General features: G+C 32.3%; 1 protein-coding gene across 11 annotated transcripts in view; it reads left to right on the forward strand.

Annotated features, from left to right (window-relative positions):
* Window positions 1-27,152, forward strand: part of scrib (scribble planar cell polarity protein) — a 74,358-nt gene that overhangs the window by 14,356 nt on the left and 32,850 nt on the right. For 8 of the 11 annotated variants that reach the window (XR_014178606.1, XM_081981541.1, XM_081981546.1 and 5 more), the window contains exons 3-11: window positions 7,129-7,418; window positions 7,473-7,721; window positions 9,798-9,975; window positions 10,066-10,220; window positions 10,277-10,403; window positions 11,364-11,539; window positions 17,356-17,509; window positions 17,570-17,754; window positions 20,652-20,825. Coding sequence is in view for 10 of the 11 variants with exons in the window: in XM_081981541.1 (XP_081837667.1) it covers window positions 7,129-7,418; window positions 7,473-7,721; window positions 9,798-9,975; window positions 10,066-10,220; window positions 10,277-10,403; window positions 11,364-11,539; window positions 17,356-17,509; window positions 17,570-17,754; window positions 20,652-20,825 (1,688 nt within the window). In the remaining variant the exon portion in view is untranslated. The remainder of the gene's footprint in view (window positions 1-7,128; window positions 7,419-7,472; window positions 7,722-9,797; window positions 9,976-10,065; window positions 10,221-10,276; window positions 10,404-11,363; window positions 11,540-17,355; window positions 17,510-17,569; window positions 17,755-20,651; window positions 20,826-27,152) is intronic. The other 3 variants (XM_081981542.1, XM_081981543.1, XM_081981544.1) reach the window with 3 other exon arrangements.

The raw sequence follows: 27,152 nt of genomic DNA on the forward strand, positions 1-27,152 counted from the left end.
TTTATCATTTATCCAGTATGATCGTGCGACATCTCAATAGTTAATAACACTAATTTTTTGGGTTTCAATAAATATGAGAGGTTGGTGGTTGTCCATCTTGCGAGATTAGCTGGAGGGTGGTCTCAGTTTTCCATAATGATGGTTAGAATTTTTTTTTTGATGTTAGGTGATAATTTTAAGAATAAATTAATAATAATAACACAGCCACCTTTTTGTACAAGGTTTTGTACCAAATGAATCATTTTAAAAGCGGATTACTCTAATTTAGGATTAAAGACGAAAAGGGGTATGAAGCGGACCGCAAACAGATTTAAAATGGAACGCCCAACTGTAGTTGTTGCGGTTGGCTGATTTTAGTAATTTATGCCTACAAACATATCCAACGTGTATATATTCGACCGGAATTCCAAATATACGTGCACCCGATCCCGATAACGGCTGGCTTTGAAACGGGATTGAGGTTTTGTTTCTAGGCTCCTTTGTAGTTTTTCTAATGTGATTTATGTATCCTTTTGGCTCTAGTTCTCTCAAAATCAGGTCGAAATTGAAAAAATCTACTTCTAGTTCAACATGCCTTTAGTCCTGTAATACATAATCGTATTTATGTCAATATCGAAACTTAATTTTACAGTCTACTGACTCAACAGTAATGTAATGCGATACGATGGGCGGCACCGTTCATTACAAAGTTAAATATTACTGTCACGCTAACTAAGAATAATATTATGGAACTAGTGTACCATTATAAATGGTTTAAAACAAAGGCAGAATGGTCAAATATTTTTATTATTTATTGCAGGTTTTCTTAATATTTAAAGTAATAGAATTAACAGAAACCCTGTCTAAATGCTGCCTGTATATACGTTATTCAGAAAGAAAAAATATTCAAGTATGTGGAGCAACAGAACAGGTATTACATCTTTTTAGAATGAGTCATGAAATGACTGAAGAAGTTTAGCATTAAAGTGTGAAGAAATTTCTTACCGAAATAGAAGAACCGATGCTGAGTTAATTTATAACGTAAATTCTAAGTATGCATAGCATGTTTTTTTCTGGATTAGTAATTTGAAACGAGTTCTTGATCAGAACAGAGGGAATTACATTTATGAGAATTTCCAGAACCAAAACTCGGATAAGGATTTTTCTTGGTGGAATAAGAATCGGTCAAATATACTTACTACTATTGGTACTATAATACTTGTTTGGTAGCAGCATCATCAGTGATTCCTTCTCTATAACCGATGCAGCTGATGGTGTTTATTTAATAACTTGAAGCTGGAGAAAGAGCTGTAATGAGATTAACTTCCTATCAGATCCTAGAAACTGCCTTTAGTAACTGAGTTCCTGAAAACACTTACAATCCAGACAGACCACATTTCCATAATTAACCAGAATATCATTATTTTATTGTCATACAGACTATTCACATTGATTTTTTATATGGCTGACGTTGCTAATTACAACTAATTAATTTCTAATCTAGGCATACCACTAGTCAACAGTGTACGCTTATCAGGAAAAATGCACCGAATAAACGCATTTTAACATCCTATCGCTTTAAGTAGCTGTAACCGTGACAAACAACATACAACTATGCATAAATAAATAATTGAACAGATTTCATTTTGCATTATTCCTTTAACTTCTTTCCGTTCTCTGGTTTTAGCAAATCTTAACAGTAAAGCAAATTGAAATTACCCGGACGACCATGAAATATTACGGTAGAGTAAACCGTGTGAATGAGAATTTTTTTTATGTCCATTTAAATGATGGTCTACCATTGACTAAGCCCATTTTCAATTCAAGTTTTTTTGTGTGTGTGATATCATGTTCACAATTCTTCCACACTCAATTCAGAAAAATGTCACAGTTTATGTATTTGGCTTTGTTTTTTTCATTTCCCTTTTACCTACTTAATAGGTATTGTAGTAAAAATGTACCTACTTAGCTAAAAATGGGTCTATTTGAACAAAATTAGTAGGAACCTCTTGAAAACCTGTCCACTGGTTTTCACAGTTTATATAAATCTAATTCTAAATTTATGACAGAAGTGGTTCTTTATAATAAAAAAATAATAAAATATATATTATTCTAACAAATACTTAAAAGCGCATACAGCATTATTCTGCCTGACAGATTACAGTTAATGATGTAGATATACATTCAATTAGAGAGAATTCTACTGAATCACAGCAGAGATCCACTCTGTAAAAAATCTACTTAATCGAGTTTACTTATAATGGCAACGATCAATGGCATTCAATCTATTATCAATAATACCTATGGCATGCTTAGCAAGTTTGATTGACTTTGTAATTAATTTGTATTGATAAAATGAACTATTATTAATTACATAATATTGTTAAATAATTTTTTAGTTTTCTAAAGTTACTTTTATCTGAGGTCACTTTGATATTTAAAATTAACTGAAGTTTTGTCAGTGCTGTTAATTCTTGAACATTTTTGTCTCCAATATTCATAGTTTGTTCAAATTGATTTCATTGAAAGCACTAATGACATTGATTGTTGATTGTGATAATATTTCCGAATCCCAGGAGAATTGACATATTACTTACATTGTAAACATAACTTCAAGTAGATTATTGTAATACAATAGTTATTTTTATTTTTTTTTAATACGTGAACACCATGTAAATTAAAATTAACAACAATTCAATCAATTACTTGCCTAGTAGTTAGTCTTAAACCAATAATATAGTACAATTTTTTGTAACTCCCTATAAACCACAAGATCCAGTTTTCATAGTAGGAAAGCTCTAGAGACATTTAAGATAAAACCATTTTCACTTTATTAACTTTATTTTAGAGGACACACTTTGCCTCCAGTACACATCTAGATTCCATTATGGAGGCGTATTTAATTTACGGCTGCAAAGTTGATGAAAATTGCTGTTGAAAGGTAATTTCTACAAATATTGATCGTGTCGTATTGAAGTAGTTAAAAATAGTATTTCGACTAAATGATAATCAAGATGACAGCAATAAGATTATTTAGTAAACCCGTAGAACACGAAATTTCGTTGCAACGGGTACCATCTGACGTCATACAATATAATATTTTTAAATTGGACACCCTGTATTTTTTACTAGATTTTAATAGTTTCTTACGTTGCCATGAAAATATTAAATCATCAGGTGCATCAGTTTGCTTTCTTTATTTTATTTTTTTCTTTTCAAGATCAATACATGCATTTTTTTTACTGTCACTGTGGGGTGGAAAATGTCCACGAAAAACCTCATTTCTGTGATAATATGCTGTAAATCTATTTGGAATATGGCAATATAATTTCTAAACATTGCAGGACATTGCCAATTGAGCAGCCAACAACAACAAAAATCAAAACAGCTAAATATGAGTAATGAAATAATATATTTTCCAAAGTTCTATATTTATATTCGCATTCACAAACAGTAAAATTCAATAAGAACAATTCATTTGAAATATTGAAAGCTTTGCAAATCTCAACATAATCAGACTTGTATTTCTACAAGGTATTTTGTGGAGTTTTGAAAAAACCCAGGAAAATACACTCCTCAATAATTCATAACAGTCATCAGTACATAAAATTCCACCACCTCCAGCGATTTACTACTCGCATTTTGATAAAGTTGTTAATTTTGCATTTTCTCCCTTTATTTTCAGAACGAATAATTTTTGGATTATATATAATCTTTTTTCTAATTGAACGTCTCTTGCATCTTCCACAGTTCAGAATGTCCGACTAATCTGTAACTCTAAAAGAGACCACTTGTATGTATGTACAGAGTTTTTCAAAAATTGATTAGAAAACTTTGGAAAGTACATGACTATTCTAAAATCATAATCTACAGCACAATAACCTGTTAACTTAAATGTCTTGTAGCGTGACTAATATATTCCGGTAAATTTCATTGATATGTCAAAAACAGTAAACTAATTGTTTGCTTTCATCTTTCGTTGGCTATCTGCCACATAAAGTTAAAAACCTCTAACGTTTTTATTTTATAATAAGTACATACTTAACGCCACTTGTTTAAGTGATCAATTCTAAAATATTCATATTTTCAGCAAAGATATCAAGAGATAATAAATAGTAGGGTTTTGACGACAAATTATTAATATAGGCTTGGACGAATCCTCGGACGAATCCATAAAACCACTAGAGTAAAACCTTATCTTGTGGGTGGGTTAGGGTTGCCATGACTGAACCGAAGGGCAAATCGGATTTTGTCCTTTGAATCGAAAATACCTTTGAGGCCTTATGTATCCGTTTTCGCTTTTATCATGTAAGGCTGTCTGGCTTTTTTACGTTAAATCCCTCAGTTTTCAAGGTGACCTGATGTTTTACCTAACAGAAAATACGACAGTTTATTTTATTTTTTAGTCAAAAGGCAAGTCCCTGAAAATTGGTTTGGACTGCTTTGATGATTGGTTTAGTAGTTCGAGAAATTCAATTATTGTCAATGCGAGGTGGTAGGTAATAATAACAGTAAACACAGACGGTAATATGTGTGAAGTAATCCACTAAAATGCCCAACTTGTGAATTACGTGTAAACACTTAGTGAAGGTTATTACTAGTAGTACAGTTAAACAAGAAACTATTGCTAGGCAGCTTTATAGCCAGACCAAATAAAATAATAAAAAATATGATGGTGGTTTAGATTTTTGTTATTCTAACTGAAGGTTTTTCTATTTATATGAATCAGTTATAAAGTTAACATCGGTCTAATAATTTTTTCGAATCGAATGTTTTCGTAGGTGTCATTTAGCTTTTCTCGTAATTTACATGTCGGTGTAAACTAATAAAGTAATTGCTTCAGTTTTATACATATTTTTTTATAAATCTAAGTTTTTGACTTCATTGAACTTTGAATTTGTTTCTGATTAATGTCTTATACACATCCTAATCCAAAATAAGGTTACCATATGTTTCCTGTTCTCAAGCATGTAAACTAATTATCTTAATTGCTTGGCTGTATAATGTTTGAAACGTCAGTTGTTATAGTCTAAGCAAAAAAAAATAACGTATACGAAATGTACAATTTGATTACCGACTTGCATGTTGGCAGTAAACAAATTATTAACTTTATGTGATAACAACAATAGGCCGTTCAAAATTACTTGGGTCATACCTTGTTCAGGTCATTTAGAAACTTGACAAGGTCAATTTGTTTATGAATTTTAAAACCTTCAGCATTACTTTTGTTTTAATTGCAATATTAATTTTTGCTTTTGCTAAAATCCAGTTTTATTTTTGTTTTTATATGAATATCTTTTTGCAGTAGGACTGTGATAATTGATAGAATGTTCTGTAAAAGAAATTGGTTCTTTGAGTAAAACAAAAATGACTATAAAATTGGTTATAAGTTAACCTGAAGACTTGTAGAAGAACTGTAAAAGAAAGACTTCCTCAAGGGGGTTTTAATTGTTTAACTGTAATGCAACTGTGACAATTAGAAGATATCAGGGCATAAAATAACGGTGAGGTTTCCTTGGAATAAAAATTATAATTCTCGTACGACATCATGAAAATTTGATCTTTTGTCTGTAAGTAGGTATCCTATCTTTGGTATAGTGAATAGAATATACATTGCAGAACTATTAAACTACTAAAGAGTGTGAGAATGAAAGGATCATTAGTTGAAAATTGAATCGTGAGGCAAATGATTTCTGTTTAGTTTCTTAGAATTTACAAGTTTAACTTTCACTTTTGTTATTTGAATACATTAGTACAAAAACTTACTACGGGCTAGGTTAATTTAACGTTTCTAATACTGTACTTTAATTGGTAGTTTATGTATATTAATGAGTTTGAGATAATGAGTCACAAAGTAGAAATGATATAATGGTTATTTAAATGTCGCTTCAGTTACAATATGAAGTATTTGGGATTTTCTCACTTATGACGATAAGTAATTCGTGAAACGACGACTTTGTGGGATTTTAAAAATGCAGGAAGTGGATATTAAATTTGCTTTTTTATTAACATGACTCAAAGAATCATCGATTGGCATAATTATAACATTTATTTCTCAAACAAAATAATTACCACAGCATTGAAACCATTTTTAAAAATAATACGAATTGGTTTCAGCTATAACGTTTCGTGACAATAGTTATTGTAGTTTATGGTGCGTGGCATTAAAACTATGTAATTTTCAATGTATTATTAATGACTTTGGATTTTTAATTTCCGTCTTAAAACAGTTTTAAGTAGAAACAGTGAATGTTGAAATTAAAAGGCCCATATAAATTATGAAAAAAGTAAAGTTTGTAAAATTAGTATTGCATTGTGAAACTATGTAAAAATAGTGGATTTGTCAGCAAATCGAAACAATAATTAAATGAGAAAAAAATAAATCCCATTGGAGGGAAATTCAGGGATAACGTCAAGCAAAAAGACTGATATAGCCCTATCCTGAAAGTGTCAAAAAACTTCTTGATTTAACCAGAGAAGAGTCGTCACCGTTCTACTCAAGGGCCACTGCTACTTAAGTGGCAAAACACCTAAACCCCTCTTTCACGAAGATCCTAGACTTCTACAGGAGTCTGGGTGGGATATTCTTGGAAAGATAACAAGTTTGGAGTTAAGAACAAAAGTAAAAATACTGGTCAAAGTTGAAAAAGAGGTTTTAAGACCTAGACTACCTACCATACAATCTATTATTCCTACTTATAAGATCAATTTTTTAAGTACTTTTTTATTTTTGCCATTATTGTGGTCATTTTCTAGACTCATATGAAGTTCATAAATTATTAATTAAAACTCTCACATTCTGCATATATTAAACAATGTTTCTGACATGTATCTGTCATACAGAAACAGTACGTAACGTCTACTGCTAATTTGACATATAAAAGCGGTGCATATTAGCCTCTCTATTTTCAATATTAAATGATACAAGATGTTAAGTAATCGAAAATGCGACGTTCTGCATTTTTAAGTTATTGCACAATGCCCATACATGAGTGTGTTTGCGTGTCAAGCATTCTTCTACATCTACACGCTACATTACGATTTACGTTTGAAAGTACTATAAAAGTGTAGCGTAATATATTACCCATTAAATTCAGCCAATTGTAAAATAGTTATTAATGTGAGGATTAATTTTTATTTAACTTTCAGACATTCCTGATATTCCTGAAGGAATTGGTCATCTCCAGGCACTACGGGTGGCGGATTTCAGTTCGAATCCCATTTCGAGGCTACCGACGACATTTCCGCAGCTAAGATCATTAAGCACTTTGGGACTAAATGACATGTCCTTAACGAGCTTACCAGCTGACTTCGGACAGTTGGTATCGCTTACCTCGTTGGAACTGCGAGAAAATTTACTTAAAGAACTGCCGGCATCGTTCAGTCAACTGATCAATTTGGAACGGCTGGACTTGGGTGATAATGAAATCGAGGAGTTGGTGAGTTAGTTATAACGCAAAACGTGGATGGTTTTATTATAACTTTAATTGTAGCCCCCACATATAGGCAAACTGCCAGCTTTACAAGAACTGTGGCTGGATCACAACCAGTTACAGTCGTTGCCCGCGGAAATTGGACAGTTAAGTCTTTTGAGCTGTTTGGATTTGAGTGAAAACCGACTGGAATTTTTGCCCGAAGAAATAGCTGGGTTGGAAAGCTTGACAGATCTCCACTTGTCACAAAACGTTTTAGAGACGTTGCCCGATGGAATTGGCAAATTAGAAAAGCTTACTATTCTTAAGGTGAGCATTAGAGCACGTGATAACTGACTCGTTGGAATTTACTAAGTGGCGTTATCATATTGTTGATAAGGAATGAGTTAGTCAGAAATTAATCTTTTGTGTTCACATATGAAAAGAATGTCGTAAACTGCGTTTATCTAACACCTTCTTATCATTATATTTTCTGAACGCAAACTAATACTTATTATGTTTATTCTTTTTCCGGGTAATTGCAATTTAATGTGAAGGGGCGATAAATTTTTGATATGAACGCTATTTGTTGACAGATTATGAGCCATAAATTTTGACTCATTGAGGGCGTTCTTTTGGGATATAAATATAATTACTAGAAGGCTTTCGCTATTGTGGTTAGATAAATTGGTATTTGGTTTTCACATTCCCTGATCCTAATATGGATATTTCTTGCCAACAATTTTAATTGTACATCTACGAAATGCAGCTAACAAGCAAATATAAAATTGAACTTTACCCTTTTAAGATATCACCTAGTTATTGACAAAAACGGAGCATTGTTTTAAATGATGTAGCGTTCTTGTAAAAGTGGAAATTTGGCAACAATATTTATGTGTGGTTTAAGTGAAGTTTTACTTTTTGACAAATTATTTAAATTCGTACTTGTAATAATTATAACTTATAATGAAGTTCACTAGTCTGGCGACTCTATAACGTGTCAAATGGCTGTTAGAAAAAACCTCCAGTGTGGTTTGCAATTGATAATTGTCATGCAACCAAAAGTAATTAGTTGGACATATAATTATTAAAAATACAGCGTTTCAGACAAAATACGTCTGAATCGTTGTAATTACCGTTATACCAAAACAATTTTGGGTTGCTTATTGTTTACTTAGAATTTGATAAGGAATCTAAAAACAGGTTAATTATACAGGGTTATTTTGCCGGTCATTTGTTTAAATTGTACAGTTGGCGTCAGATAAAGATTTTGGCGTCAACATTTACTAGAGTGTCTAGGTATATGCTTTTCACTTATTCTGACAGAGCGAGATAGTCTGTGTTACTACAGCTTAACACTCAGGTTAACGCTTTCATGCCTAAAATTTCTTCTACATTGTAGACAATAACCTAACTTGATCATATTTGCGTAAAAAAGCTATAACAAAGATTAAGTTTATAAGTAAATACTGTTGGTTAATAAAAGTTTCTTCAAATTTCCAGAAATATGGCATAATAAAATATTACTGTTGCAATAAAAATCAAAAAACTAAATTTTTCTATGGTATTATCGAAAGTTCAATCATTTGCACTTACTTAAACAAATAAAAAATGCACTTTCTTAAGTATAATACCCTGTATATTATTACATCTATCTAAGATTAGTTTTTCCAATTTCTAAAATATGCGTTATGTCATATTAATTTTATTACACAATACACAGTTAGTGTGATTATGAAATGGTCAACACTGAGCTACAAATTGCTATCACTCTGTAACTGTCAAAACCGTCGAGTTACTGGAGTTACAGGGTGTCAAAGAGAAAACTGTCAAATTCAGTTCACTCTTTGTTTATGCTTACATTTACAGATATTTAACATTATCACTATAAACAGAATTTCCAGGGCTACATATTGATATATTCACACCTTGTGGTGTTAAGTTGGAAAGTGTCAAATTCAGTTCACTCTGTATTTTTTGCTTAAATAGTTCAGTTATTATACATCTTCACTATAGATATGATAGGGTGGATAAAAGAGAATTTCAAGGGCTACAAGTTGAGATATTGAATCACTCTGTAACTATGAAAATAACTGAGCTACAGAGTGTTCAAGTGAAAAGTGTTGAATTCAGTCTATTTCGGGCTAAACAGTTCAGTTATTTGACGTTTTTGCTACTTCAGACTTTGTATAGGGTGGTTAAATGAGGATTTCAAGGCATTCAAATTGATATATTTGAACCGAATTCATCCTGAATATAACTTAAAAAAGTAACTTTCTAGAACTGGATTAGACAAGATGTGTAGTAAGTCCTAAAGGTGGCTTTCTGCAAATAACTTGATTAATAAATGTTGTCTAGCCCAACAAAATTTTCTTAAAATTTAAATAAACATTTTACTTGTTTTAGGTTGACCAAAATAGACTTACCTCATTAAATTCCAATATCGGCTGCTGCCACAATTTACAGGAGCTTATCTTAACAGAAAATTTTCTTAGCGAGCTGCCAACTGAAATTGGAAAACTCGTTAAGTTAACTAACTTAAACGTAGATAGGAATAGTTTGACAAGTATACCTGATGAAATAGGTAAGATATTTTCACTGATTTAACTAAACTGTTAACTAAAAAAGCTGATGGTTACCAATGAAACTTTGTCGATTATCTGTTTCCTTTTAGGCAATTTATGTGAATTAGGAGTATTAAGTTTGCGAGACAATAGACTGACAATGTTACCTGACACTTTGGGTGATTGTAAAAGGTTACATGTATTAGACGTATCGGGTAATAGGCTACCCTATTTACCACACACATTGCTCCAGCTTAGATTAAAGGTAACCTAAACTGGGTTATTATAGTTAACGTTACGCGCTAACGGGATTGTTTTTAGGCTGTTTGGTTAAGTGACAACCAAGCACAGCCGCTGTTAACTTTCCAGACTGACACCGATCCGGACACTGGCAAAACCGTTCTCACTTGCTTCCTTCTTCCCCAACAAGAGTACCAGCCGGTTATAGGTGAGTTTTTTTCAATTTGTGGCACAGGTTTAGGCAATCTTTACTATTGGGAAGTTATATTTCCAAGATAATTTAAGTAAATTGCAGTGGGCTTTTATGTGCTTTTTTTTAGAATTTGCTTTTTCTGTTAATCTTTCTTTACTGTTTACTTAATATTTAAATTGAATTTACAATTCCTAGTACAATTATTGACTCGACAAATAAAATAGTTGCATTATAAGTGCCTACAGAACGATCCAAAGCGAGAGTTTGTTAACATTTTATGTTTGTTTGTTTTTTATTTCTTATTTTCGAAAATAATCGTATTTTAGCAAAACTTGATGGAAGTATATCTTGGTAAAATTGATTTGTGTAAACAGCTTTTAAAATTTTTTTTTTAAATTTATACTAATTATAAAAATTTATTTAAAATATTTATTGTGTCAAAAGTAATTTTTTAAGTTTTGATTTTTTGAGCATGTTTTTATTATTTTAACAAAAAGTATCTATTTTTTAATAAATCTCAGAAATCGTTACAAGTTTCGGAACGAGAAAATTCACTTAAAAAAAGTGTTTTGGATCTAAAAACACGAATATTTCAAAAACGCCTTGATTTTTTTATTTAAAACATTAAAATTTGCCAATCTGTAGATTTTTCCAATATCTAAAACTCTCCTATTCTATATCTCTAGGACGTCAAGTGTTGCTGGAAATGGCATTATTGTCCTTATTCATGTTATGGTGAAACCTGACAATAATTACTAAACCCAACAACTTTTTAAATTGGTGTCGTCATTCTAACTTTTGGAATTTTGCACTTTAACTGCAGCAAATGTTTTTGGCTTTTTTCAAAAAAACGAATGTGTGTACCCACTTTGTCTTACGTTTTGCTTTATGTATCGTGTTGCTGTTGTGCACCCTACGCCGTTTTCTTTTTATGTGCGCACCCTGCTGCCGCTCCCGCTATTGTCACAATCACAGCTTCTGATGGCCGCTTGTACCGTTGCGACGTGAACACCGGTTTGAGTAACGGCACTTTGTCCCGTATAACAGCGTCCACCACCAAGGACGACGTTTCGGACGATTGGCAGGAGCACGAGGCTAGCCGGACCCACAGCGTCAAGTTTACCGATCCTCAAGACCAGGAGAACAAAGAGGTATGTTTTTTTTATATTAATATTTGGGTAGGTTTCTAACATTTGGGTAGGCACACATGAAATTGAGTTAACCCCAAGTAAAAGCTGGCTAAATTACGTTCAGTTCTTGTAGATTGGTGTTGACTTGGTTTTATTAAAATGACCTTAAATGGTTTCGAAATTTATGGGTTAGTTCTCCGGGGCGACAAATTTATATGCAGGATGTTCTCAAATAAACGCAATTTTGGAACAATTACTGTCAAAATGAGGACATAGAAATCGTGATTGTTGAAAATGCTAATGTGACAAAAAGTGTCATACACTCTCAATCGATTATAAAGAATATATGACCGAATATCGTTATCGGCAAAAAGAAAAAAAAAATTTAAATTTCTCTTTTTTAAAATCCTTAAAACCGTATTGCCACACAAAATTTCTCTTCAGCTAATTTATTTTAACAGAACAGGACTGGTTTATAGCTAAACGATCAAGAACCGGTGAAACTGTACTTATACTTACATTATTGAGAAGAAGAAAATAACTCTTTTGACTCAATGGAGGAACGAAACCAAGAAAATACCAAGTTATTCTGGGTTATAATTTATGTAGAAAAGCAAATAGTACAATCGACCAACACGATTAACAACTTAATTAATTTACACTTGTGTGCCGAGTCGAGTTGAATCAGTTTGTTATTTTTTATTCTACAAAGTTTGAAAACATGAGTTAAAGGCAGAAAATAACACAAAATGATAAAACCAGTATCCAAATCTCTATCAAAATGAATGTAAACTAATAATAACTGAAACTCTTGAAAAAGTTTACTATCAGAGTTTGCAATTATTCTCTTGAAACGCGAGAAACCTTTTTCAGAAAATATAATAAAAATTACTCCGGCAAAATACGAGAACAAAAATTTAATGTCCTAAAAGGTTGGTTGAAGTAACTTATTGTGTATTCGGCTCAACGACATCCATCATCTTTTTTTAAATGATCGCTATCGATTTTAATATTTTTTTAGGGTCTGTTGTTGGGGGAATGGTCTTGCGTACAGGGTGTTTGAAATTTGAAAATCGAAGTTGTTAGTCTTTTTCAGTTGATTCAGAAACAACGTAAAATTGAAAGTAGTTTGGTTTGATACACTCCTAATTTCCAAAAAATATATTTATCTGTTTTCTTATATCTAATTTACTGTTATTGGTTGTAATATATCTATTCAGTTTGATTTCATCTGGTTTTAGTTGTTAGTGTTACGGCTTCTGCTGTATACGTTAGCACAGCAGGCACATACTGGTTGAAGACTCTTTAGACAGGTTGAAATGTTCGACTTTAGAATGTTGCTTAGCTTTCCAAAAGCTGCCCAACTTAAGCCGATTTTTCGCGCTATCTCCCGGGTTTGGTTGTTTTGTCTATAAGAATTTTATGTCCGCGATAATTATATGAGAATCTTCTTCAATATGATTTAAACCCAGTGAAATTCGTTCACTCATTACCAAGTTGGTAATAAACTGGCTTATTAAAGTTGATTTTTAAACCTGCCGTTTCCGAACCAAGACAATATCGTCTGTAATCTCAGATGGTTCAGTCTCTTACCACACCATTGATGTTCACTCCCATATCCTCAAAATCGATCCTTTTGAATATGTATTCCATAGGGTCGTAAGAAGTTCTCTCTTCTCTTTCAATGGGGAAAGCTTCCGTACAGTCATGCAGTTTTATGCAAGCCTTAGAATTTTTTAATGATATTAACATATCTGTAGTCTATACGGTAGTTAGATTGTTGATTTAGTTTGTTGTTGATTTACCATATCAAAGGCTTTTTCATTATCAATAAAGATGAGAACCAGGGGTTTGTTATACAGGTTATACTCAATACATTTGTCGATAAGAGCTTGAATAAATAAATGGCTGGTAGAATTCCAATTTACCAGATTACCTGATCTAAATTAATATTATCTTTTTTTTAGAGTGCTTTGTTAGGTGTCATCGGCGTTTATTTCATAAATAATACATTATAACAAAATTTTAAATTACCTTTATTTTATTTTCTGACTTAAATTGCATTTTGATAACGGATGGCAAAATATGATGTTTAATGTAAATCACACATACAGATTAAAAAGTCTGACAGAATCAAATAAGATTTTAGAGCTGTAGATACCGTCCTCTATGAAGTAATCAGTAGTTGACAGATTTGATTTGATTTTGGTTTTTATACATTATTTTGGAACCATCTACTTGTACTAGAGAGTTGTTTGATGTTTGAAATGTTTTTGAGTAGTAAAATGAGTGCTGGACAGTTACGGTACGCAAATAGGAAAATTATTAATTATTTCGGGACTTTTAAGATGTATCTTTGACATATCTGTTCCACGTGCTATTTGTCGAACATCCTGTATATTCAAAGATTAGTAAAAAGTGACTATACTTTGAAAGGTCAGAGTCTTTGAGCGAATTACTTTTTAGGTTAGCTATTATACACCCTCAAATTCAACTTCGTCGGTGTATTACGTCAGCCCACTTGAGTGGCTGTTAACAATGTTCGGCAGGGCGAAAGGGGTGTTTGAACAATGCCTTGATCGGTGGTGCTGCTCGTTTCGCTCAAGATCGCGGTCTCTTAGTAGGACAAATAGCTATTACAGCCTGAATACATTGAAAGATATTGATGACGTGTTCTGTCAAGAGGTTTAATTAACGTTTGCTTCATTATCGCCATAACAATGCTCTTTGTATATCCATTTAAGAAGCGAATGTTAAATGGAAAATAATACCAAATGTTCCCAATGGAAAAGTATCGCAATGCTCGGGCATCTACTTATTTTGATATCAAATTAATAAACTCTGTTATATACAAAAATAATGTATACTGCAGGCTTAATATGGAAAAAGTATTTTTTGACAGTATAACAAAATTACGCTTAAGATAAATATAATAATTATGAGACTGAATATCAGTCTAATATTTTCTGAATATAAATACATCAAAGCCGGTTGATTGTTAAGTATACAGGTATAGAAAATTTAAAATTATTCATACCAAATCAAAGCGAAGCAAAGCAATGCTATTGACAAAGATGGAAAAAACGTAAATCTGTCAGTCTGCCGTTATTTGATTATTGTTCCCATCACCACTTTATCAAAACTGTCAAGTTATTCCAGTTAGCTAGACACATTATGAAAAATTCCCTAATTTTTGACTAGAGCATTGATTTGTCTTTTCTCTTACTATTATGTCATGTAAATAATTTTGAATTTTCCATACTTGCATATTAACGTCTCTGGATTTAACCAAAATAAACTGTCTAATACGTGATTTAGTTCAACCATAATTTAACACTTTCATTCCTAACCCTTATAAATTTTTACTTATTGATTGAGCGTATTTTTTTTCAACTTGTGTTATTATCACTAATGTTTTTAACATGAAATTTAAATTAATGCTATACTAACGTGGTTGATAAAAATTTTCAAAAGACTGAGCTCGCTTTATGAGCAAGCCTTCAAACGGACAAAATATTTAATATTTGTCATTTGAACCAGTATTTGTTATACTATAGTAGTTATACCAAATAATCGCTACTTTAAGCTGTTTTTTAACTGTTACTTAACGCACAAGTGTTTATACATACTTGTTCCAGCTGTTATTTGTTGATTTATTTGCAAAGTTATTTTGTTGTTGTTATTATCAAATGTGTACCTAACCAAACATTATTTTGTTGATACTTTACACTGTATACCCTTTACTTTTAGTGCATGTTAAACAGGGTGGCTCAAATTCCGTTCATCAGTTTAAATTTTCATTAAAAAAGGTCTGGTAGTATGGTGGCGATGATAAAATTTTGCACCGCCCTGTATTTTTGGTTGTGGCTATCATTATACATAATGTAATATTTTTGACTTATTTATTTACTTCACAGCTAACACACTAACATTTTTTTCACACTTTGTGGTAATAGTTTCTACAAAGCGCCAAGTATTATTTTAAATTATTGGTTCGAATATTTAAGTTATTTTAGACACGTTATATTTTTTAGAACTTAACTAACAGTTTTGTACACTTTTTTAATAAATTATTTATTTGCATGGATGTTTTTTTATGGTGTCGTTTTAGTATTTGCTTTTTTCACAAACTCTATAAAAATGATTTGTTATTTAGTTTACTGACTGTGTTTGCAAAAAAGGCAAATACATTAAATTCCTATATGTTCCTAATAGCACTTGGGTAAAGGTGGTGACGGTACTTTTTTAATTTTTGCCTCAACAAAACGTTCTTTGGTTATGGTACTACATTTTGCTATTAACAATTTTGGTCGTTTTAAAAGTAATATGTCCTGCGAGCAGACCAAATTTTAAAGTTTTCCAGATTTTGAAAATAATTTGATAATAATTTTTCGAGTACGAAAAGAAACAGTTTCCAGATGTCAACTGAACTCTCATGATCACACTCATTTTTCAAAGTATTTGTAGGTTAAAATTTGTGATCTAATTCCAGACATGCGTGTTTTTTCACCTGCTTGACGTCATTCTCAAAGGGTAAAATTTTGACTATACATTTAGGTACATTAAAATTTGATTAATACAAAACAGCTAAATCGAGCCAAATAATGTCGGAATATATACCCTTGATTTAATATTGTGTGCTTATGGAACACCTTGTATTACAGCTCTAAATTGTATATGGGGTGCTACAAACGGGTAAGTGGGGTAAGTATAGGTATCTCAGAAATCGTAAATTAATCGTCAATTGTGGATCTTCAATATTTTCTAAAAATAAAAAATTGTATTTTTTCAAAGATGTGCTATTTAAGCAAAATAGAAGCATCTGACATTTATTTCTTCTTCGGAAGTTTTTAGTACTTAGTTAATTTTCAAAATTTGGGACAGCTGTCAAAATACTTTCCTGATCAGGTCAAACAGTACCAACCAAAACCATTGGTTATAATAACTGTGTCTAAATGTGGCCAAACCTTGTTTTTAGAGGCTCTAAGAAGCTTCTAAACATTCCGCGAATTTTTTAATGTTGCCAGAGGCTTCTACAATCATTTTGGAAAAACCAGATGGCTCTAAATACTACTGAAAACTTTCGAAAAATTGCCAGATGCTTCTAAGTACTACTGAAATCCCCCGAAAACTGTCAGAAGCCTTCCCAATTGTCCTCAACCTACTATAGATTTTTTTAAAATCGTCAGAGGCCTGGCAACGAAACAAAATATTTCAGCTATACAAGATGTCCAGCTTAAAATGGAGAGTAAGTGAAATTGCAAGGTTGGTTAAATGGATAAAAAGTTGCAAACTGGTCTCCGAAAAAATAAATCGAGTTAGTAATGTTTCAAATCAGTACGATTCGTTCCTTTGATACAGAATGAGAACTGAAAAAGTACATATGGGTATTAATCCCCATATTTTTTATTACAAGAGCTACAGAGAACATTTACACACCAGTGCTCCAAACCACGATGGCAAAAAGCTGAAATTTATTAGTCTGTCAAAGACGATGTGACGTATTTTCGATCATACAAACTTCAAGTCAAGAATAAGAAGTCATCGTGGTTCTGAAAATACTCTCTAAATTGGTGGGAATTTGTAACGTTATACCAGTTTGGTTAAATATTGTTATAATAAGATCCTTCTTTGCTGCAACGTTTTAATCGGTTGTTGATTTGCTGTGACAGTAGTGTCACAATGGTATTATCATTGACAGCTTCTGGTTCTGGCGCAATTTTATATTTTTTTCGCAGTTTATTTACGAGTTGGGAGAAGATGGTTTTTGAGTAGGTCATATGTTATTTTAAAAATTTGGTAACTGAAAATTTAATTGTGGTTTTAATTTATTTCAGACACAATTTGTACGCCAGAACACTCCACATCCTCGCGAACTAAAGGCCAAAGCACACAAATTGTTTGGAAAAAGTAGCAGTCACGGGCAAAACTCGCTAGAAGACTCTGAGCATCGACCTGATGGACCTGCTAATGCTTTTAATAGCGAAGCCGGTAGGATACTATTTCATCTATAATTTTTGTAGCTGTGGTTGCACTTTTATGCTTGTTTAGGAACTATAGAAGCTGTCAATCCTCACTTTGCTCAACCTCAACAACCAACATTGGAAAACAACACAAGAACTGTAGATCCGCCATCTATTTCGGCTATACTGCCCAAATCTACCGAAGAATACGCTCATGTGGTAGGAAATGGCCAGGAAGAAAGTGAGCCCAGTCAAGACGAGGAATTGGACGAGGTAAGTGTTTTTAATTGCATTGGTGGTAAGGGGATAAATACGTGATTTGTACAAAATATTATGATGGTACGTAACTTTTTTAACCGTACAGTGAGAAGCCATTGTTTTTGGATATCTATGACGTTCTGATACTATCGTTTTTTTCCGGTACTACAAATTCACATTTTGAACGAATGAATGTTCTTTACGACAGATCTTGTCTTCTAAAACTTGAGAATGAAACTTTTTTTTCCCCATTTACCCGTTGTTAGTTTTCTATCACTAAACATTGAAAAAAACTAACCCTGTACCCTGTATGATAATAGCCAGTTTTCTTAAAGCGGGGATCATGTAATTTTTAAACAACCCCTTAGATTCATTAAGATTAAACATTTTTATTAGGGTGAAACTGGGACTCGCTCAATTTTATTGCCGAAAAGAAATACTCGTTTGTTTGATTACGACGATTTGCTTCAAAGATTTTCAAAAGTCATGCAAATCTGCATATTCTGGTAAATTCCATTTGCTGCACTAATAATTTGTTAAAGTATAAAAAGATGTACTGTTGTTTAACGAATTTATAATGCTTTTCAAGTGATGAGAAGAATTAAAACCAAATCTAATAGATCAGTTTCTTCGAATTGCCAACACCTACAATCCGAACGAAACTAATTACAAAACCGTGTTGATTTCTTAAAACTAACCATCCCGCGGCCAAATAATATCCTTCTAACAGTACCCGTTTAGTTTTTTTTGTAGCCATTTCCCGTTCGCATTCTCCATGTTCTACAGTTTAGATTGGGCGGATAAGAATCGAGTCAAAGAAAGGACGAAATAAAACAAAAGATGAATTGTATTTCCTGGACGCCTACTCTACTGCCACAATTTATTTATGGATATAAACTGATGACTTAGAGCGGCGAAACGCCTTCGCTGTCAATACAGTTTATTAATGCCCTTCGACATGTTCGATCAATATGATCGAAATACCATTTACGACTCGGTACCCTTCTAATGAGTGGTGGCTTCGTTAAAGTTTGACGGATTGTATGTGCATGCTGAAGCGAATTAACCTTTTTAGATGCACGAATGCTCAGGTTAACCCGTTATTTGCATTTTAGCATAACAATATAAATTTTCTCCGGGATAAGTGCATTGACAGGCCGTATTATTATCTATTATTGGCGCAATATTAAGCGTTTTCTCCGTGTCTTGTAATATTGAGAATAGTCGCGGAAAAACAATTATCTCTGCCTAAGGCAATTCGGCATAATTCTTCTTTGGGTATCATTAATCTTTCCAATCTAGATGTCCAATATTCAGTGTTTAGATGGCAACTTATGTTTCCTGCCACGAAGTTAATTACTGAACAAACCTTTCGCTTCTTCCTGCTACTAAGTACTTTTATAGCGGTTTTTGTTATTTCTACCACTGTCATTGACTTTGTAATTTGCAAGGTTACTTTGAAATGCATTGTTTAGGTCGTTAAGATACTTCTAATGATGCGATTGAGTGTAAAATTGCAGTTTACCTAGATACAAGTTACATGCATTAATTACTTTCTTATTTTGCTTTATACCACCAGGTGACTGTCAACATTCAGTAAAAATTAACAATTTTTTCTTGAAATAAGTAGCACATGGAGATTTCTTATGAACAAAGTAATTCATTTTTTCTCTCCGGGCTTTAATTTATTAGATACAGAGGGTCAACTCAAATGGTTGACCGTCTGTTTTGAATTTTTTTTGCTAACATTTATTATAATTATAACACTTTTCTATTCATAGGTACATTTCCGTATTCTACTCGAGTTTAATGGACGTATTTCTGGCGATTTTAAGGTATCTTCAGGTTTTATCTTAACTAATTTTACGCCACTGCATAAATTATTGTTAATTTGACAACAGTTTCTGAAGCCTCAAAGAGTTCTTGCTTTAAAGTCAACCTTTTCGATAAAAGTCGGTTTTCATGAACAAAAGCATAAAAGAAGGCAAATTTACCATCGGGGAGTGATCAACAATTTATGTGTTTTTAAAAGACTCACTGGCTTCATTTATTTAAAAACCGATTTTCTGTAAAATATCGGTATACTAGTTAATTATTACTACCAGTTTTTGAATAAAAAAAATGTTCAAAACACTGGTAAATTCTCTGTTTTTGTGCTTAAAGTCATTTCTCATGAAAAGGGTTGATTTTGGAGCAATAAATCAGGAGAATTATTCTCAAGATAATTCATAATTTGATGCTAAATTGTCATTTTTTCAGTGGCGTATAAGCTTAGTCCTGTAGTTCAAGCGGTTTCCAAAATATTGTCAAAAAAAATACATTTTGAGAAAGTGTTTTTTTATTTTTTTTCACACATTACACTTAACTAACTACTATATTAAATATGACGGTGCAAATTGCGATTAATGACAACTAACTTAAGAAAAAATGTGAAAATCTCATTTTTCAGTAATTTTTTACAGTTTTTAAAATACCGACCGCGGTATTTTCCGGTGGGACACTCTGTATTGTTACTTTACGTTGTTATTTTTGATGAGCGAAACTTTGAATAAACTCAACAGACTTTATTCAACAATTTACAACACTAAAAATAACTTTGAAATCACTTTTCCACTTACTAATTTGCTTCTTGCTTATCGCACCACTATTTTTCACTACTAGTTTTCCCTAATTTTAGGAAATTCTAACATGTTCACTGTTAACCCATTTTTATATAATTTTTATTGAGAAATTCGAAATTATATTGCTTTAAAAGTACTTAGTAGCCTTTTTTGAAGAACACTAAAGATCCGAACTAACTAAACAGTAGTGTATTAAATAAAATCACAGAATAATTGGACATGTTTGATAATCCTGAAATTCGTTTATTAATGCACGTTGACTTATTGTGTGGTGTCTTGGTTGACTCTTAGGACTTCCTAAGGCGGCGAGTAGGGTTCCTACCTTCCGAAGGAGACAGCGACGGTCTGTCCAAGGAGGACAGCAAGCAATCTAGGTTGCACCGACGAGATACTCCTCACCACCTTAAGAATAAGAGGGTGACCACTCACGTCGATAAGGACAAAGTGGCTACTATAATTGCACAGGTCTTTATTACTAACAGTTTTTTTCCTTTGCTTACTTGCTTTTTTGATAGTTGATTATTTAATCTGGTGAAAGGGGTTTTTGGGAGTACGAAAGCTGTTTTTAGTAGTTGGTATTAGTTGCATGCCTTGCATTCGGCATTTAAATTGGCATTTAACCAGTTTGGTTTGGGTGCGTCTTAAACCTAATTTACAAAAATCGTGCTCAAACGGGTAAATGTCGGTTGTAGATAAAGTCGAGGAATGTTGTGCGATTTGCTTCATTTTATGAGTATTTTATAGTTATACGAATGACGGTTTTAACTAGATTTCACTTAGAAATAGTGAAAATTTCTAGCGTTAAAATTTTACCAATATTGAGTAGCATTTAGTAGTGAAACAATATAATAATACAAAAAGGCAATATAATGAAGCAACATTGATTTGCTTCTTTCAAGGAGTTGAAAGAAATATCTTCCTTAAATGACCTTTTATGGCAAAAGTGTCCTGATGCAATCTTGTAGAGAATATAATTCCCTACAACTTTTCATTATTACACTTTTTTGATATTTTTTTTTTAGTTGAATTTCATAAAAATAAAATATGACAATGTTGAAATTTTTGTATTAAGAAAATCCTTGATTTAGCTTAAATACTTAGTTTTGAATAATTTGTTAAAATTTCGTTAAAGACAACTACAACTATATTTGTGCAGTATCAGAACCAAAAATTTAAAAATTAAAATTATGTGGACCAATTTTTATGAAAAAAAGTGACCTTCTTTATACATAATGTACACCATATGGTATGTATTTCATCTATTTGTTCCAAATTTCATTGTTTAAATTTTAAGTGAATGTTGATCACAGGAATGTCGGATTGTAAAGAACTCATTTTTAGGACATTTTAAAGAGTCTTATTTCGTTTTTGGGGCTCGAAAAATTCAAATACGATTTATTTTAACTCTTCTGTAATTTAAAAAAAAAAAAATTATCCATAAATTTTATACTTACACAAATAGTCTCATATACTTACTAGATCTTCACAATGTTTACATTGCACTAAACGATTTTATATCAATTCTTGATTATACTCTTGGTCACATCATTAAAGGTTAATATATGGTCTTTACCAGTAACCACTATACTACCTTAATAGGTTCAAATTACCGTTGTTATGTGGGATAACATTTTTCTGGGCTTGAAATTCACGATCTAACCGCGCTTTAGGGAAAGCAATAAATTTCGCGAAAGTTAAGAATACTAAAGACCTATCTTCTATACATTTTAATACACTACACCCAAACTCCAAGCTTCTTAATCATTCCATAGCATTGCTGAAATCAGTATGTGTAATACGTAGTATTGCGTAACTTAGAATGACCTTTTTTGACCAAGTTTTCTTCATTTTTTATAGTTTTCTGAGTGAATCTTATTGTGGTTGCATATTTAGAATAATAGCATAATAATCCAGATAACCTCTGCCCGAACTGGAATGACTAAAGGAAATTCTGCAGTTTAAACATAATGTATTTTATCTCCCTTTTACCGGTTGGACGTTTTCTGTAAAGTCCAATTTCATGCCCTATTGTTTCCGAGATCCCGCCCCGATATCGTTTTTGCCGCCGAGCTAAGCGTCAATATGTGAGATCTGTTATTTCTTGTGCAAGTGAAAGACTATACTTACTAGTTTTTTACTTGAAACGTGTCCACGGCGCATTACTTGATAACTATCTAACCCGTTTTAGCAGTTTCACCTTAGTGGCATACAGTATAAAATTATTGATAAATCTTACCGTTTTAATTCCAGCTTAGATCGGGTAAGAATAATGTAAAGTGTTGTTATGGGTGGCAACGTACAGATATTTACCTTGTTATGTTAATGGGTATTTATTTATTTAATAGTAGGACTCGTGCAGGGGGGCTCCTTCAACAGATGGGCAGTGAGTGGAAAATTATGCAAATTGAAAATTCCGTTTAAATGTAGTTATTAATTGAACAGGAAGGCTTTTTCGATACATAAATTGCTATTTATATTAACCGCCAAGTGCTTCAAACGTTTCTTCTTCAATTTAAGTAAATCCGGTAAGACTATTATGAGGTCAATCTTCATACGCACTAGAAATTTAATATCTACGTTCATTTTTTTACCAGTTGCTGCTTTTAATAAGATTGACAGTTACACAGAAAGAAAATGTATAATAATGGCATTAAACCTTCACTATTATTGAAACGGCTTTGTAACGTTATCTAGAAAGATCGAGATCTTTAGTAGATTGAAGCCAATCGGCCTGGCTAAAACCGCAAATAAACGAACCTGTCCGCTTCCGCTAGCTTTTTCAGTCGCCATATAAGTGGAGCATAGATACTAACAGAATATCAAACGGTTTTGATTAAGGGCATTATCAACAGGAAGGAAAGGTATTAAATTCTTCACAATTTTTATCTGATTAAAGTTCTCACGAAATAGCTTTACAACCGCTGCTTTCGCGAGATGAAAATACGAAATTTGGTTTACTATTCATGTTGGTAAAGGTTAATTTGTAGGTTCCTTTCCGAAAGCCACAAATTAAGTCGTGGGAAATGTATTGTGTTGTTAAACAATGCTAAACTTTTAAGAGAGGTTTGTCACATGACTAGATATTTATATGTTATAATTAGAGATGGTCCAAGGTTTTGTTCACAAAGATGTGTCAGTTGTGAATTAATGCTTTTTACCACAACAAAACATGAAATTTAATACATGATGATGCATAAATAAATTTAAAACGCCAAACCTTCTCAAACAGAAAGACTTAAAAATTACATTCAAATCAACGTTGCCAAAACGCTTGATTCAGTCATTTTGGCATTGTCGAAAGAATTCGTTATGACAGCTGCCACGTGACATAAAACTATAAAAGCGTTTCTTAACGTCAGAACTGTCAAATTTGGCTTTAATGGCTACAGATACTCGGGTGTGTACTTCACTTTTACTTTATTTTCTGGATGCCCTGTAACTTTTGGGTCCGGTCGATCCATAACAAAACTGCTGAAAAGTGTTAGTCAACTGTGAATATTGTAGAGTTTACTGTTTCTCTGAAACCACTGATAATATTTGTGGGTATCGCTTTAAGCTAAGCACTTCCAAGATTTTTTTTAAATCATAGTCGTTTGTCAGGATGGACAGTCAGCAACCCTTGGTTGTCATGTAAGAACGAATATGGTTTTCACACGCACTTTGAATGATTTTGAGGTTTATTTGAATTTGCCTTCTCCCTTCATACCTTCTACTGCCCATTTTATTTGCTGAGGATCGAGCCCCTTGATGAATGAGGGGCAATGTTTACCATTTTGGTTTGCAGTGTTGTTATTTGATGAAGAATTAAATTAACACGCAACTTTAAAGCCTCTTATAGAATCAACTATCCCTACTATTCCCTGTAAACTTAACTAAAAATAGATATCGTCACGTTATACGAGGATCTTATTACTTTTATGTTGGCAAAATCAGATGTCACGATATACATCGCCCAAAATAAGGTTAACAGATAAAAAGATGTTTTGTCAGATAACAACATTAGATTTAGGATTACCATCGTTCTCTGCATTGAACCTTTAACCCAGCAAATACGGTTTAAATCTAATACCGTCTTCCACTAATTTCCAATATAAGCAACCGTAAAATGATTGTCCAACCAAACTGCATTGAACAAAACCACTTCACCGTTTTAATTTGATATGTAACACACACAATAGCGCGCTTTTTTATGGTACCTTGAAAGGGCATTGTCGTAGAATCTAACTGTACTAGTTAACCGGCTCTGGTAAAAAAAAATCAAGTCATTTTCCACAAATTAATATTTGAAGCGCGAAACCGGTTATGCACGATAACCATTTAATGTTTTTAGAGTGAAGTAAATCGATTTGACCATTTTAGGTGCAAGTGCTGAATAACTCGACCGCTTATTTTACATGGACCAAATTAAATACAACTCTCTCCATAAACTATACTTTTTGTAGTAATAGTTTAGTGTCAAATAATTCGCATACAGTAATACGTGAGGTAGTTTGCCCAGCAAACAGCTCATAAACGTGCAAGTACCGTACGTTGTAAAATGCACTAATACTTTCAGATAAAGCCCGGACAAATTAGGTTTTAGGCATTAATTCACTCACCGTGACAATTAGTGTTACCGGAGATCAATCTGTGCAACCCACGACTTATTGTTGAATACAATAAATCTTAATTATGTTGATAATTTAATAGTAGGTTCGTTAAAAAAACCATCCGGTGATTAATAGATACAATACATCTATAAAAAGCCACGACCTTAATAATAGGACATTGTAATGCTTTAAAAAATCTTCTATAAATGTAATTAGGGATAGATTAAATTGGAACCCATAATACAGTTAAAATTTACTTAAAAACACCAAAGTTAAACAATTTGAAAATAAGGGCGTACGTTGGACAAACAACATACCTCTAACTAGAAACACAGCAGACTATAGATTTTTTTATTTTCCTCCTGTATCAATTCGAGAACGTGCTGCAATTTACCACTTTAAATTAATTCAATAGTGGACGAAATGTATCATACAACTGTACAAAATTAAAATTCTTTACACAAATTCAACGGTAAAGTTAGAAAACTATGACAAATCATTGAAATCAATGTTTGTTTGCAATCGTTTTCTTTTCTTCCGCTGATTTCGTGTGGATAATTTTAAATTTTTAAAAGTATAAAGTAAATTCAATACTGTTACTTTGCTTAATTATGTTATATCAAACCTTTGAAGACTGATCAACATCTTCATTAATGACATGATATAGAAGGCTACTTCCGGTTGCTCTTCTAGAAACTTTGTTAACTGATTACATAAATAGTAATTCTAAAGTATAAATTTCCAGTAAATTTTAAACTCGGAAATGTTGTTAGTCTTATAAGAAAAATTGTATTCACATCTTTTGAAATAAAGTAAAAATATTAATTGTTAATATTACCAGTTATGTAACCAATTATTGATCAGTTGGTTTAATTTTCAGCTACTCCAAATACGTAATCATATGTTTACCAACATTCCGGTTAACAGGGTCATTATTCTCTGAAATTTTATCGTCGCCATCAAACTTGCTAGGAATGCAAGAATAAAGGTCAATGTTGGTATCATATTTAAATGTAACTGAAAAGGTAAATTAAAATCTGACCATGTCCGGCACCTATTGACCATTTAACAGAACTATCTTCTAATTTAAACTAAAAAAAAGTCGTTAAAGCAATTATTACACTGTATTTGCAAGTACCGTAGGCAAACAATATTTCTTCTTCTTTCAACTACTTTAATGAGACATTTAATTAACACAAAACGCTTTTTCGCTGAAAGTTTACTGTACAGTTTGAGAGTAATAAGGCAATTCTGAAACTGTCGCAGTCTAATTTACCTTTGGCTGAACGTTCAATATTTATTTAAATAACGCTTACAGGAAACGTGCCTTTTACCGGGAGAAGACGTCAAAAAACTATTTTAGTTATTTATGGAAACTAACGAGAACGCACTAGTGTGTAATTTGCTATACTAGATTCCCACATGCAGACTAGTAATATGAAGTAGGGCAATTTACTGCAAGTGAATTTGCATTACTTATTTATACAGTAATCATCTGTACTAAGTTACCTTTAATTACTTATTAAGTGATATAATTAAAGGTCATAATTTACCTTCAATGTACTAACTTAATAATTTTGCTTTAACACTCTCTTTGATGCTTGTAATTTTTGGCCTACATAAAATTAACTTTCCTCTCATACTTGCAATCTATTAAAAGCTCAAGAAGAGGTAACAAAAAGTAAAGTGCTAAGAGTACCATTAATTTCAAACTGAATATCGTGTAACGCGACCGCGAACTGATTTAAACCTCAGTCACGGCGACGCTGTACATAGAAAGTAAATAAACCAAAAACGAAGATAGGTATAGAGTTTAGACGCATACCAAAACCACCATACATACAGTTTCATTTTTTTTTAATTTGTAGGTATAACAGTTTGTGCAAAGTGCAAGGAAATCGCCTGTTTCAAATTATACTTCTTGATTAGTATGCTGTAGTATTTTGGGGGACTAGACTACTCAACATAATAGAAGCAAAATTTCAATATTCTACAATAGGATGGATATGATAGATGGTCTTAGAGCACAAAAATGATGTGTAGATTGAAAAATTGTCATAATGTTAAGCAAGAAATGCAATAGTTTGATGACACTTTAAACTTCAGTTAGTCTTATCTGTGAGATAGGATTGTCATTTGCATTATTGGAATTAAAACATTTTGACTTGAACTGAACACGTTTCAAAAATGTTGTAGTTATTTC

The sequence above is a fragment of the Ips typographus genome, linkage group LG6, assembly GCF_016097725.1.
Source record: "Ips typographus isolate SLU linkage group LG6, UJ_Ityp_2.0, whole genome shotgun sequence".
Lineage (NCBI taxonomy): Eukaryota > Metazoa > Arthropoda > Insecta > Coleoptera > Curculionidae > Ips > Ips typographus.